A 14,495-nucleotide genomic window follows, 5' to 3' on the forward strand; every position below is an offset into this window, starting at 1 on the left:
GTAGTACTACTACTAGCCACCTAGGAATATTATGAAGTTGGTTTTAGCTGGCCCAGATTGGGAACCTATCTCCCAAACTGATAACTAGCTACCAAGAAGCAATTTCAGGCTATCAATCAAGTTAGAGTAGCTAGCTTGTCTAACTGTCTTAGCTGGCATACCAACTGGCAGCATTGCTAGACTTTAGAAAAGTAATTACTAAATTGTACTCGAGGTATTTACATTTTTTTAGACATGCATAACATTTTTTAAATATATATTTTTACATCAAATTCAGCATAATGATTATGGCTCTAGATTGCAGGAAAATGATGTTTAATGTGTTTGAAAAAGGCAAAACAAATCTGCCATTGAGGGGCTTTCATTCAATCGAAAGGCATTAGAGTGTTTTGGGAGTTATTACAACAGTCCATATTGTCACAGCGACCATGTTTCATGGCCAGACATCACAATACCACACCACAAAACAAAGTACTACCGGTATCGATTCATTAGGAAATACTTGTCAATATTAACATGTAAAATGTGTTGTCACTAACACAACAAATGAGGGACATTCCTGACTAGACGCCTGGTTACCTTGGCAATGAGACAGTGGATGACCTCAAGACCATGTCTGAGCCTGTCAATTCCTGTACCGTGTCCTGCCCATGACCCTTACGTGCACACACAGAGGGATAGATATGTGCATGGACACATGCAACCACAAGCACACAGACAAGGTTGTGCACAAGCGCGCACTTCACAAATCAAGGTCTGGTAGATTAAGGATGTTCTCTTTAAAGCGGCTTAACACTGGATGTTATTCACCTGAACTGTCCTGGTGCCTAACAGCTGGATATGGAGGACAGAGGCTGGGATGTTTTCACCTAGAGAGAGGAAGAAGGCCAGATTTACTAGAACAAACTGTGAGAGAGAGCAAGAAACAGAAAGAGAGCGAGATGTAGTGGAGAAAGATTGAGGAACAAAGGTCGAGAGAGGTGTCAGGAGACCAGGAAGATGAGATGAGTAACCGGGGTGCAGGCTGCCAGAGCTCAGAGGGAGGGCCGGGGGAGGAGGCTGAAGGTGACATCTGTCTGCCTGGCTGGGTTGGTGGCTGGGAAATGGAGAAGGCCCTATGGCCCCATTATTTTATTTTACCTTTATTTAACTAGGCAAGTCAGCTAAGAACAAATTCTTATTTTCAATGACGGCCTAGGAACAGTGGGTTAACTGCCTGTTCAGGGGCAGAACGACAGATTTGTACCTTGTCAGCTCAGGGGTTGGAACTTGCAACCTTCCGGTTACTAGTCCGATGCTCTAACCACTAGGCTACCCTGCCACCCCGACTATGAGAGGACAGTGTCAGCCAGGGATACTTCTGCCATAAGAGAAAACACAAACAAACGCAGTACTGCATTCTCTAACAGCCACACCGCCAATACAGGAGGTGAGCCAGCTGTAAGGTTTTATCTTACTGTACTCTGACTCACTACGAGTCCCTGTGACGGTTATCTTACTGTACTCTGACTCACTACGAGTCCTCTGACGGTTATGTAGCTATATACAGAGAGTACCAGATCAACGTGCAGGGGTAATAGCTATATACAGGGAGTACCAGTACCAGATCAATGTGCAGGGGTAATAGCTATAAACAGGGAGTACCAGATCAATGTGCTGGGGTAATAGCTATATACAGAGAGTACCAGATCAATGTGCAGGGGTAATAGCTATATACAGAGAGTACCAGATCAATGTGCAGGGGTAATAGCTATAAACAGAGAGTACCAGATCAATGTGCAGGGGTAATAGCTATATACAGGGAGTACCAGATCAATGTGCAGGGGTAATAGCTATATACAGGGAGTACCAGATCAATGTGCAGGGGTAATAGCTATAAACAGAGAGTACCAGATCAATGTGCAGGGGTAATAGCTATATACATAGAGTACCAGATCAATGTGCAGGGGTAATAGCTATATACAGGGAGTACCAGATCAATGTGCAGGGGTATGAGGTAGACATGTACATGAAGGGTAAAGTGATTTGGGGACAGCCCTTGCTTATTCTCAATAGAGTTTCAAATGAACGCGTTGTCAAGGACAATTCTGTAACAAAGTGTGAGCACCAATAAAATCCCTCTCTCACAAACCCTATGATTGTCAGACAACGTAAACCTTCAGAGCACGGGGCACCTGTTTAAATCAAGACATCAACAACCGGCTAATTCCTAACGTGGACATGAACCCTCCATGTCATCACTATATCACCTGTCCTCAATGTGACCCACCGTCTTTGACCTCTGTGAAGTGTCTTGTTTGTGACGTGATATTACAGTTCATATATTGTGGTGGTGTGTCTCTGTCGGTCCTCGATACCGTTGTAAGATGTGGACAGGGGAACTGTACTGCCGAGACAGGTTAGAGAACCCTAGACACAGATAGATAAAACACACACACATAAAATCTCTCTCGCTCAAACAAATTCCTCTTTTTTTTGTTCCCCTCTTCACAAAGTTAATCTGGACCGTGTAAGAGGGGCCTCAGATAACCGTCTGCTCCTCTAATAGCTCTTTCTAGGTTAAGTTTCTCTGTTCTGATGTCACAGAGGATAAGATAAGAAATGTTTGGAGTAAATCCCCCCCCCCCCCCCAAAAAAAAAGTGAACTATTAAACGATTGGATTTTTTGACACAGCGATTGAATATGTATTTGAGCATTCTGCCTACACAGCAATCTGTCTAGCCATTTTCACCTGTATACTATCACTGGAAAAGACTGCTTGGAGCCCTGTGTTTTGGATTGAGGGCATGTGTGTGAGATGTCCTTTAGTCTGTAGCCAGATGGCCTTCATAGAAAGCAGGAAGATAATAAGAAGTCTCAAATAAGGAAAATGTCTGTCTTTTAATTTCTGCTGATTCAAAAGCATTGCTCTGCTATTAAAATTGTCTCAGTGCTAGAGGCGTCACTACAGACACCCTGGTTCGAATCCAGGCTGTATCACAACCACCATGATTGGGAGTCCCATAGGGCGGCGCTCAATTGGCCCAGTGTCGTCCAGGTTTGAAATAAAAACAAAATAAATAGGGCTTCAAGAGACAATTCTGTTTACATTCCACTGTTTGGAGGGGGGCAAGTCTAGGGCGAGTCTCACTCTATTACCATCCTTTAACTACAGTCACCACTGCACAGCTGCGCCCCACAGTGGTACACTAGAGAATTACAGACACTTTTTCTGACTAACAAGATATCGTGATTCATTTAATACAGTACATTTACAATTGTCATTTAGTAGGCACTCTTATCCAGAGCAATTAGGGTTAAGTGCCTTGCTCATGGGCACATAGATTTTTCACCTCGTTGTATCACTGTAGCAGTCAGTGATGACAATATCACCGTAGCAGTCAGTGATGACAATATCACCAAAAGCTTAAATGCGCTCCCTGGTTGTTCATTAGGCACCAAAATAAATAAAATGGAGTTAAACAGGGAAGAACCGCTTATTTTTGTTTTCTGATGAAAAACAATTTGCCACATTGTGTCCAAATGAATACAACCCCTGTGTCCCTGGCCACTAGTCATGACTCGTGACCCAGCGGTCTGAGTCAGAGTTAAGCCAGACTTAAACCAAGGGTCCCTGAGATGTTAACATCCAAGGAGGAATAGGCATGGTCCATATAAGACCCATGCAAAGTCACTGTGTTTCCATGGCCACCAAGTCACGACCGGCCCTTCTTGCTGATGTCTACTTTAGGCATCAGGAAATCTCCTTCGTCGATACGACAATACTGACACTTCCTGGTGTGACCATGAAGGTTAAATACACATTGATGAGCCAGTGTGATACTGATGAGTAAATCATCAATTAAATTATGGTACTAAAGGAGCAGCTATGTAGTTTATTTACATTTTGTAAATAGAGGAAGTCAGGAGCCTTGGCTTATACGAGCCAGAAGCACTCTTGGGTCCGAAGGCAATCTGTTTGGTCCTGGACAGGACACTAGTCTATCGCAGGGCCTGTAAATATAGTACCACAAACAAACTCCTATCACACCACATACAATGAATGATATGATCCACAATCTATATCTCAGTCGTCTCTGACGGAGTGTCTGTTCTGCCCTGTGTGAGCACAGGCGTTGGCATTTATAAGACAAATAAACGTGTCCTCATACATTATATCATAGCGAATTTGAGGGGTAGCCCCGACTGGGACTCAAACCAGGTCCAGCGACTGTCAACTCAACAACAACTGATACACCAAGAGGTCTGAACCTCTTAAGGGCTTAAGGTCACTACAGTATAGCTGCATCAATACTGTAAGTACTGTATTCTCCAGAGACCAGAGCTGTTTTCATCTGATCTATAGATGCTGACCAAACTACCTGGATATACAATACAGTAAAATATAGACAGGTGCATGAATTCAATATTTTCCAATTGATTACGGAATAGTTTCCCCATTTCAGTCACTTAGCAGACACTCTTATCCAGAGCAATTTACAGGAGCAATTAGGGTTAAGTGCCTTGCTCAAGTGCACCTCGACAGATTTTTCACCTAGTCTGCTCAGGGATTCAAACCAGCGACCTCTCAAATACTGCCCCAATGCTCATAACCACCAGGCTACCTGCCTGTTAATGGTTTGGACAGTAGTTTGACACAGAATTATGACGGGATTGAGAAATGGGCAGTAACGATCAGGATCTCAAAATATTCCAAACAAACATTTCCTTTTATTCAACAGTCATTGGTGAACATTCACAACAAACCATTCTGACCACAAGCAATCTACATGATCTATAAGAACACACAGATGTGTTGTATTATATGCACCCTAACGACATGTTTAAATAATACCCCATCATCACAAATGACCTTAAGTAATAATGTCACTTGTGATGGCCAGTGGGTCAGATTTAACTGCTGTTTGAGCACCCTCTAGTGTTCAGAAATAAGGCAAACAAAATGAAGGTACTGTACGTCTCTCTATCCAGGCTACTCAATCCAACCCCTGTTGTATCTAACCTGATTCCACCCATCAACCATGTAATTATTAGAATCGGGTGTGCTAGATTAGATTCAGAGTGAAAACCTACAGGATGGTAGCTCTCCAGGAAGAGTGTTAGAGAGCCCTGCAGTAGGCCCTGATAAAATGAAAACACAGAACGTCAGACAGGTCCCATTTCATTTATTGGGTCAAAAAGAGGAGTGTTAAGGTCATTGAAGTTCTCATTAAAAACAGTACAAATCTCATGTTAACATTGACACTAAACAGAGCTTCAAGAACTGTTCTAAGACTATGTTAAATAGTCAGCATTTCTAGGAATAACATCAGTTCATGGTTTCAACTCCATGATCAGAATATAAAAAAGGTAGTTTAGGCACTTATCAACTCATCTAGATTCTAGCCAATCGTTCATCAGATCACCAACAGTAATATAGCAACAGAAAGCATGCAGTGCCATTTTAGGATTTGTCTCCTTAGTTAACTGCCACAATTAAGTCTCATTCAGATACGAGTAGTTGAAAGACAGATTAGGCTTCCCTCTCATTCCATGACAGGTTAAGCATGAAGTGGGACATGTTGTCCCAGCTGATAAATTGATATGCTTTATTTATTTATTAGTGTTGTGTACAATAAAAACACTATTAGGTATCGAAAGAAATTCAACAACCACAGGCCTACGCAAGAGCACTCAACCTTACAACAAGCCTTTGTGACCCTCATCACTCACCAACTCAGAAGTCTCTTCTCGACAGTGGCCTTCTGAACCGTCATCACATGAACCTCGTCCCCAGGCTCAATTGCTACCACATAGAGAGCCGGCTGTGTGGACGAGATTATGATCACACACGCAATCATTCAGTCAACATTCCATATCTTGCTTATAACCTCACCTAGAAGAGCCCTGGTCTACATACACAAACCCACCATTATACCGGCTGCACTCAAGTCTCCGACACGGAACTAGCAATTAAAGATTAAAAGGTCATGAGACATGTAATTACGATACACATGGTGCAACAGACAAAAACTCACGACACATACGTGACAAGACCGGGGATCAATGACTCACACATGATTAGACAAAGACAATAGACAAGGATCAGATAGATTATCAACTTGAATTTGGAATAGTGATTAGTGACTAATCAATGGTTTGAATAATGATTAGTGACTAATCAATGGATGATGCAAGCAGGGAGAGGGTAGTGGAGGAATTTAGCAGTGAAAAATAGTGGAAGCAAATTAAAGCAAAACAAATTAGTGCGCAATATAGGAATCCATACAATAGTCATATTTAGAAAGTGCCAAGAAATCAAGACTGTACTTACTAAAGCATCACCATGCAAAGAAAATAAAAACACATTTCACCAGGTGTTCCTCATACCCCTGCACCAGCTAACCTGAAACAGCCATACTAACAACACCATTCAAACATTAAATGACTATGTAATTGGTAACCCCTCCCATGGGTAAAATGGATTCTCCAGTATCAATCTAAATCAAACATTCACCAGCTGCTCTCTATGCGTGTGCCTGTTTACGGTCATAAATGATCAATTATTTATGTAACGAGCAAATCCACCATTGAAATATACTTCCATAGCGGAGAAGACACGTGAATCCTGAAAGGCTTTTTACGGAGAATTCATATGCCAATATTAAAATGTCTAAAAACATGTGAAACCCCCAAAATGTAAAGTCCTCGTCATCAGAGCACAGGCTACTGAAGCAGGGAAGACAAGTACACTCATGCAGTGGGAGCATTGTGACAACGTGGCCATCCAGTAAACCAGCTAGCTATGCCATGAAACGACACCGTCATGTGATCCACAGGTCCCATTCTGGAGGTTAAAGGTCATTCTTAAACTCCGAGGTCCATAACTGGGCCGTCCTCCCCACTGCCCGTCTGTAAAGGTTTCCATGTCCTTTTGACATAGTCAATGTCCTAAGAGCAAGTACCACAACCCTCCACTCCTCTCAGAACATAGGATTCTTCACAGAGGAATTGCAGCGTCCACTGGGTTTCAACTAAACTATGCCTCAGCACAACATTAGTATAGAAGTTACTATCCATAGAATCAACAGGTGAAATAGGGCCACGGACTCCAGGAGCAGACCCACAGGAAGAGATGCCTCTAGTTTGAATACTTCAGAGCCATCTAGAGGAGAAAGAAAGTCTCATCATTTTCACATTCTAGCTCATTTCCCCTGAAATAAAAAGGTATTTTATCTTTGATGGGCCACTTTAAAGCATTCTAGGGCCTAATAGTTTTAGATGACAAATGTCATCCAATTACATACACAGGTAATTAACCCATTAAATGTTTATGTTCTCATCAATGAGAGTGTTACGCTGGTACACAATGCCTCCTCTCCAAATGAAGAGTTTATTATGAGGATTGATTGACTCACAATTACTGTAAAACCTAATGGTATGGGGGTGTTGGTAGCCCTCTGGCTCTCTCATTGGGTAGGTGTTCTAGACAAGGTCAACTACACAGCATAGTGTGGAATGATACACACTTAATAATACATGTTAAATTGCTCATAGGTCACGAGCATGGCTGGACCAAACGCAGAGGCTGAAATCAAACTTTCGCCCAACTGTGTGTGGTGTGTTAGCGCGTGTCTGTGGTGTGTTAGCGCGTGTCTGTGGTGTGTTAGCGCGTGTCTGTGGTGTGTTAGCGCGTGTCTGTGGTGTGTTAGCGCGTGTCTGTGGTGTGTTAGCGCGTGTCTGTGGTGTGTTAGCGCGTGTCTGTGGTGTGTTAGCGCGTGTCTGTGGTGTGTTAGCGCGTGTCTGTGGTGTGTTAGCGCGTGTCTGTGGTGTGTTAGCGCGTGTCTGTGGTGTGTTAGCGCGTGTCTGTGGTGTGTTAGCGCGTGTCTGTGGTGTGTTAGCGCGTGTCTGTGGTGTGTTAGCGCGTGTCTGTGGTGTGTTAGCGCGTGTCTGTGGTGTGTTAGCGCGTGTCTGTGGTGTGTCAGCGCGTGTCTGTGGTGTGTCAGCGCGTGTCTGTGGTGTGTCAGCGCGTGTCTGTGGTGTGTCAGCGCGTGTCTGTGGTGTGTCAGCGCGTGTCTGTGGTGTGTCAGCGCGTGTCTGTGGTGTGTCAGCGCGTGTCTGTGGTGTGTCAGGGTGTGTTAGCGTGTGTCTGTGGTGTGTTAGCGCGTGTCTGTGGTGTGTTAGCGTGTGTCTGTGGTGTGTCAGCGGTGTGTTAGCGTGTGTCTGTGGTGTGTCAGCGGTGTGTCTGTGGTGTTGATATTTAACAGCGCAACGTCTCACCTTGTGGGCAGTGTCTGCAAACTGCTGGGCTTTGTGCATCAGGTCTACTGTCTTGTCCTCGGCACGGCCCAGTCTCTCCCCACGCTCCTGCAGGGCCTGGCTTGCCCTCTTGACTACACTAGCCATACTGCCCCCTGGGGGGCGCTGCCCACTGGGACTTGCTCTGTGACCTGCTGCACAACACACAGAGAAACAGAGAGAGAGAGACAGAGAGACAGAGACAAAAACTGGTCATGACCACACACACCAAAGATAGGATACCTAGATGGGATACCAAACAGGTATAACATTATGTTACAACATCCAAGAGCCAGAATCAAAATGTCGATCTATCCATCTTTGCTTTCTTTTATTCTAAACTAATGTTTGTCGAGAGAGAGGTAACAACCTGTAGGGGGGGGCTAGATAATGCCACCTGGACTGGTCAACTTAGGAGAGAGACTGCCCCACATTTTCTGTTGGTCTGCATCTCTATGCCCTGCTACTGCCTGGCACCTCTCCCTGTGCCACACATACACGTCAGTTGGTTCCATGAGGAGCCGCGTTTCTTCTCAGTCTCCCTACCCCGCAGACTCAAGGCTAGCCTTTGTTATTTTAGCAGGAGGTTTGGATACAAAGTCGCCAGTCAGCTAGCCGCAACCTCATAGAAGAGCCATTCTCTACTGTAGCGGAGAGAGGTGTTACAGAGGACAATTGACAAAAGCATCCATCGCCTGAGAGAGGATTTATAAAGGAGAATATAGGAGAATGTAAAGGATACAACCATAGGCCTACCACTAAGGTTTGTCCTTATATTATTGAAGGTTGTTTTGTCCCCTTACCTCCAGCCTGAGGACTGCTTTGTTTTGAAACCATCACCTTCTTCATGCGGTTGAAGAAGACCTTGCAACGGTAGATGACCAGATTCACAGTGCAGGCATCTGTTAGAATGACACCCAATGAGACTGATAAAAGCTGTATCATAACCATGATCAATAGGGCAAATAGACAGTACAGAATCAAACAGGAAATTGGAGTCCATGCCATATCATGAGGATAAACCACTCCTACAGTCTCAGAATAATGCAAACTGAGAGCTGGTCAATATTGCACACTAACACTTCCCCTAGGTCAATGCATGTCGATCTGCAAACATGGAAGTGTTAGGACCAAGGGGAAGGGAGTGAATTGGGACTGACTGTTGACAGACTACGCTTCTCCTTTCACACCCCTTTACCTCCTGTGAGTTTGGACTGACAGTTGACAAATTCAGTCTGGCGGGGCCTGGGACCCACTGTGCTCTTCCGTCTAGCCTGGGCCCCTGGACCTCCTCTTTGGCCCCCTTGGGATCCTGGGCTAACCTGGGCCCCTGGACTAGCTCTCTGGTCCTTCTGCTGGTCTCCAGCTGGGCTACCCAGGCCACCAGGGACCCTCTCCTTGCCCTCCCAGTAAGTCTGACAGGCGTGGTACATGATCTGGATGAAGATGCACTTCTCTGCCGCTGAGCTGGCCACCCATTGGTCAAAGGCGTTGTCAAATACCAGGTCAAACTCTGGGCAGTCCTGTGGGAGATTACAGAAGGGTATACAGATAAGGGATACGATAGGGAGGTCACAAGACAGTAGAGGAGAATAGTAGACCAAACCAATCGCTCAGAAACACATGGGTCAGAATCCTGGTGCTCCAATCCCAATTCCACCCTTTATCCATCAAGACCTGATCGGCTCTACTAGTCTAATTAGCCCCCAAACCGCACTGATTTTCATCCATTCTGCTTTGGGAAACTGAACATGGCAGAGGGGGCTAAGGAGAGAGGAAGGAAATGGACACAAAGAAGAAAGAAAAAAACACCACACAGAATATCACATCTATACTATCTCTATGATGACGTCACCTTGTTGGGGTCGATGCCATCGACCTGGCGGAGCTGCTCCACGCTCCACTGTGACCTCCTGGTGAAGGGGGCAGAGCCTCCAAACTGCTTGACCTTGGTGATGAGGAGCTGGGCTGGTCTCTTATTGGTCACTGGGGGATTAGGAGGAGTCATCAGTTAGAAATATGAAACCAAAGCACAGTCATATAATGTAAAAATATCAAAGCATATCTACACAGTACTACAATGAAGACAGGCTATAAAGAAGAGATTTAGGATTCACTTTCCACAACTAAACGTGTGTTTATTTTTTTTACAAACATTAGACACACGGGACCAGTCACCATCACAGGTCAACAAACAGACCGCCAATGCCCATTCTTCTTCAGTGGATTCTCTTGTTCAAACGATATGAGGGGGTTGTAATGGGGGAGACTGGCAGTGCCAGCTGAGGACACTAGTCACTCTTCCGTCAGTGGTGTAATTGGGACGGGGTGAAGAGTCCCTCGAGGGACACTGGGGCAGTGAATGCCCATGACTGGGTGACTTCATCACAGTAACAATAGCTACTATGGATGGAGAGTGAGTGACACTGAACATCTAAATAATATGCAAGTGATCCTTCCTGCTCAATTATAGGATCCATGTCCTCTGACAACGTCAGACTCAGTGGTATTAGATAGCCAGCATCACAATGTCCTGACTGCAACCCCATGAATACCTCTGCATCCTTCCAGTCAGATAATTCCACCATGAGATGGTTAAACAATGTAGCCTTTTAATCCTGAACAAGAGAGTTGTATATACACACAGCAGATCAACAAGTCCTGGATTTAAAATTCAAGTCACAATGGTCCCAGCTGAGAGAAATATGTTACAGGAGCCTGCCTACCTGACAGACAGATGTATGTCATAGAGAAATATGTTACAGGAGCCTACCTGACAGACAGATGTATATCATAGAGAAATATGTTACAGGAGCCTACCTGACAGACAGATGTATGTCATATATTCTCCCTTGCCTCCAGTGGGCAGAAAGGGAACCTTTTTCCTTTTTCTCCTCTTAACCTCCACAGCCACTAGTATCCTCTCATCCCGGGGCGCAAACACTTCCCTGTTGATAACTGACTGGATATTCATAGTGATCTGGGAGTAGGATAGCCAATAGACAAAACAGATTGATGAAGGAAAATATTGAGTATGTTACTCTTGTGAGTCACATGCTTAGTGTATTGTCTTCCAAATGAATAACATCGTATGTGAAAGGTTAGCTACAAATTGTTACACCAGATAATGTGATTTAACCAAAGATTTGTTTTGTATTCAATTACTGGGAGTTACAGGGTAGGTAGTGTTTAGTGTAGCGCAGAGATTTATTCATGGAGCAAAACAAGAATTTATTAAAATAACATTTTCTACATTCAAAACCGACACCTGCAATGGGCCACTTACGAGACCCGTGTTTCCATAAATCAAGGACAAAGACAGTGTCGCCAAAGTGTTTCACCAAACAGTACCGATCCTGTATCTCCCAGTAATGGATACCAAAACTCTTCGGTTAAACCACATTATCTGGTGCAACAATCTGTATTGTAGCTAGTTAAAGGTAAACTGCACACCTGTTAGAGTGGGAGACGCATTAAACTGATTCAAATGAATGTGTCACGGGTCCTCCTTATTCGTTTAAATTTGATTACATTTATCATCATCAAAATCCCCAAATGCTTTATCGATTATTCTTTAGTAACCCTCGACATACAACTAAGAGAGAAGAAAGTTGTATGGTATACAATACCTTTTTTGTTGTTTTACTCCACCAAGATGCAGAAACAGCTAGGCTGATTACCAAACGACTCGACTGGCTTGTATAACTGTCAGGCTGCCACCTCTAATCAACCGCCACAAGGTTTACAATCCGAGTTAAATTTCTACTCTAGAGCATTGCGGAGAAGGTGACTCTGTCTGGAGACCATCCCATTTGAACAAGTTAGAAGTCACGTGGGGAAAATGATTTATTGGGTTGAATCTCATACAATAATTATTTTAATCTTGGTTTACCATCATTCTTCATAGGCTTACTCTTTGCAGGTTGCTCTCTCAGGAATACATTAAATAGGAAATCAGCAGCAAAAACAATAGCAACGGCACCCTCACTCCTGGTTTGGTAAAAATATGAGGGATTGTGCTGGATAAATGAATTCACTCTCCAATCCATAGACAGCTATGCATGTAAGGATCCATCAAGTGTTGTTTTAACCATGTTTTGAGGCTATATAGTGTTTGTTTCCATTTTTTGTTTCCAAACATTGGAGTAACACAAGCTTATATTTTAGTGTGACAGTTGAACTAAGCTCATGAGACTTGTATAAATTATATTCTTCAAGAATCCGTGGGTACATATCATTCATTTAAAAGTCTAAAAAAGGATGTAGTTACCGCTGATTGCCTCTTTAAAAAGTTGAATTTGCCACGACACTATTTCCAAAGCTCACTGATATGGCTCGTCTTTATTTATTCAAAAGTAGGCCTAATGTTGAATGCACGGAGACCACAGACAGACAGCTGTAGAGATATAGTTTAATGTAAAACAAATGGTTTACCAAGGTTAAGCACCACGTCATTCATTTGAAGAGGGAACGAAAAAAAATGGTTTCCACTAGTTACCACAGCCCAAAAGTCGAAATTGGCTATCGTAAAAATGTATGAAAACAAAACATGTGCTTAATTTAAGGTTAGGTTTGGGCATAAGTTTAGCAGGGTGGTTAAGGTTCGGGTTAGGTTTTGAATCACATTTTAAGAAGATACATTTTAGGATGTGGTAACAACCGTTAAAAAAGAGTGAGCATGAGTGGATCAGACAGTGATGACAGAAAAATAGTGTCCTCTGGTGGAAGGCAAAAGGGAATATGGCTGAAGGGTGGACGACCCACAACACAATTACATTTCCTTAGCACAGGAGGTTGGTGGCACCTTAATTGGGGAGGACGGGCTCGTGGTAATGGGTGAAGGGGGAACGGGCCCGTGGTAATGGATGAAGCGGGACAGGCTCGTGGTAATGGATGAAGGGGGACAGGCTCGTGGTAATGGGTGAAGGGAGACGGGCTCGTGGTAATGGATGAAGGGGGACAGGCTCGTGGTAATGGATGAAGGGGGACGGGCTCGTGGTAATGGATGAAGGGGGACGGGCTCGTGGTAATGGATGAAGGGGGACGGGCTCGTGGTAATGGGTGAAGGGGGACGGGCTCGTGGTAATGGATGAAGGGAGACGGGCTCGTGGTAATGGATGAAGGGGGACGGGCTCGTGGTAATGGATGAAGGGGGACGGGCTCGTGGTAATGGATGAAGGGGGACAGGCCCGTGGTAATGGATGAAGGGGGACAGGCCCGTGGTAATGGATGAAGGGGGACGGGCTCGTGGTAATGGATGAAGGGGGGCAGGCTCGTGGTAATGGATGAAGGGGGACAGGCTCGTGGTAATGGATGAAGGGGGACGGGCTCGTGGTAATGGGTGAAGGGGGACGGGCTCGTGGTAATGGGTGAAGGGGGGCGGGCTCGTGGTAATGGATGAAGGGGGACGGGCCCGTGGTAATGGATGAAGGGGGGCAGGCTCGTGGTAATGGATGAAGGGGGACAGGCTCGTGGTAATGGCTGTAGCGGAATTGGTGGAATGGTATCAAATGGTTTCCATGTGATTAAGCCATTCCATTAGCTCCGTTCCATCCGTTAGTAGGCCGTCCCCTCAGCAGCCGCCACTGTTCCCTAGGGTACAGTACTTCATTTTGTCTTCAATTACAACTCTATGCGAAATTAAGAGAAGACATCGATGTCACTTACACGTTATGGCACATGAATGGGTGAATTGTATCCTAAGGACGATGAACCTCTCATCTCTATGAGTGTAACAGTGACAACATCCCACTGGGCACACACTGGTTCAATCAATGTTGTTACCACGGCATTTCAATGAAATTACGTTGAAGCAACGTGGAATAGACGTTGAATTGACGTCTGTGCCCAGTGGGACAACATGTAAACAAGGATATGCCGAACCAAGGAGAGAACCATGGGTAAGACTCACTAAGAGGTTTCTCAATACCCTTTCATACTACAGAACTAAACTATGCTGTGTTGTACTGGCCTGGTCTGGTTATGCATCCGCCATAGCTGTTAGAACCATGCTAGAAAGGACAATGTGAAAATAAAATATCTGTGCCAGCACAGTTTGATTTGGATCGGCCCTATAGTGGGAACCAGGTGTTAGAGCAAAGGCATGGGGGTGACAGAGTAGAATACCAAGGAATCTGACAGTCTGATCTAACAAGGGAGGCTTTCAAACACATCTGAGGAGAAATGAAATAGCTAACATTCACAAGACAGTAAAAAG

The 14,495-nt window shown here is 44.5% G+C and overlaps 1 protein-coding gene across 1 annotated transcript; it reads right to left on the reverse strand.

Annotated features, from left to right (window-relative positions):
* Positions 1-6,397: 6,397 nt before the first annotated feature.
* LOC139407871 (syntaxin-binding protein 6-like) lies at positions 6,398-12,121 on the reverse strand. The gene is made up of 7 exons (XM_071151743.1): positions 11,910-12,121; positions 11,099-11,259; positions 10,134-10,264; positions 9,477-9,801; positions 9,082-9,180; positions 8,261-8,433; positions 6,398-7,145 (listed from the first exon to the last, which is right to left on the reverse strand). The coding sequence occupies exons 2-7, from the start codon at positions 11,250-11,252 to the stop codon at positions 7,122-7,124; spliced, it is 906 nt and encodes a 301-aa protein (XP_071007844.1). The 5' UTR covers positions 11,253-11,259; positions 11,910-12,121; the 3' UTR covers positions 6,398-7,121.
* Between the last annotated feature and the right edge of the window lie 2,374 nt (positions 12,122-14,495).

The sequence above is a fragment of the Oncorhynchus clarkii genome, chromosome 4 (assembly GCF_045791955.1).
Source record: "Oncorhynchus clarkii lewisi isolate Uvic-CL-2024 chromosome 4, UVic_Ocla_1.0, whole genome shotgun sequence".
NCBI classification, from domain to species: domain Eukaryota; kingdom Metazoa; phylum Chordata; class Actinopteri; order Salmoniformes; family Salmonidae; genus Oncorhynchus; species Oncorhynchus clarkii.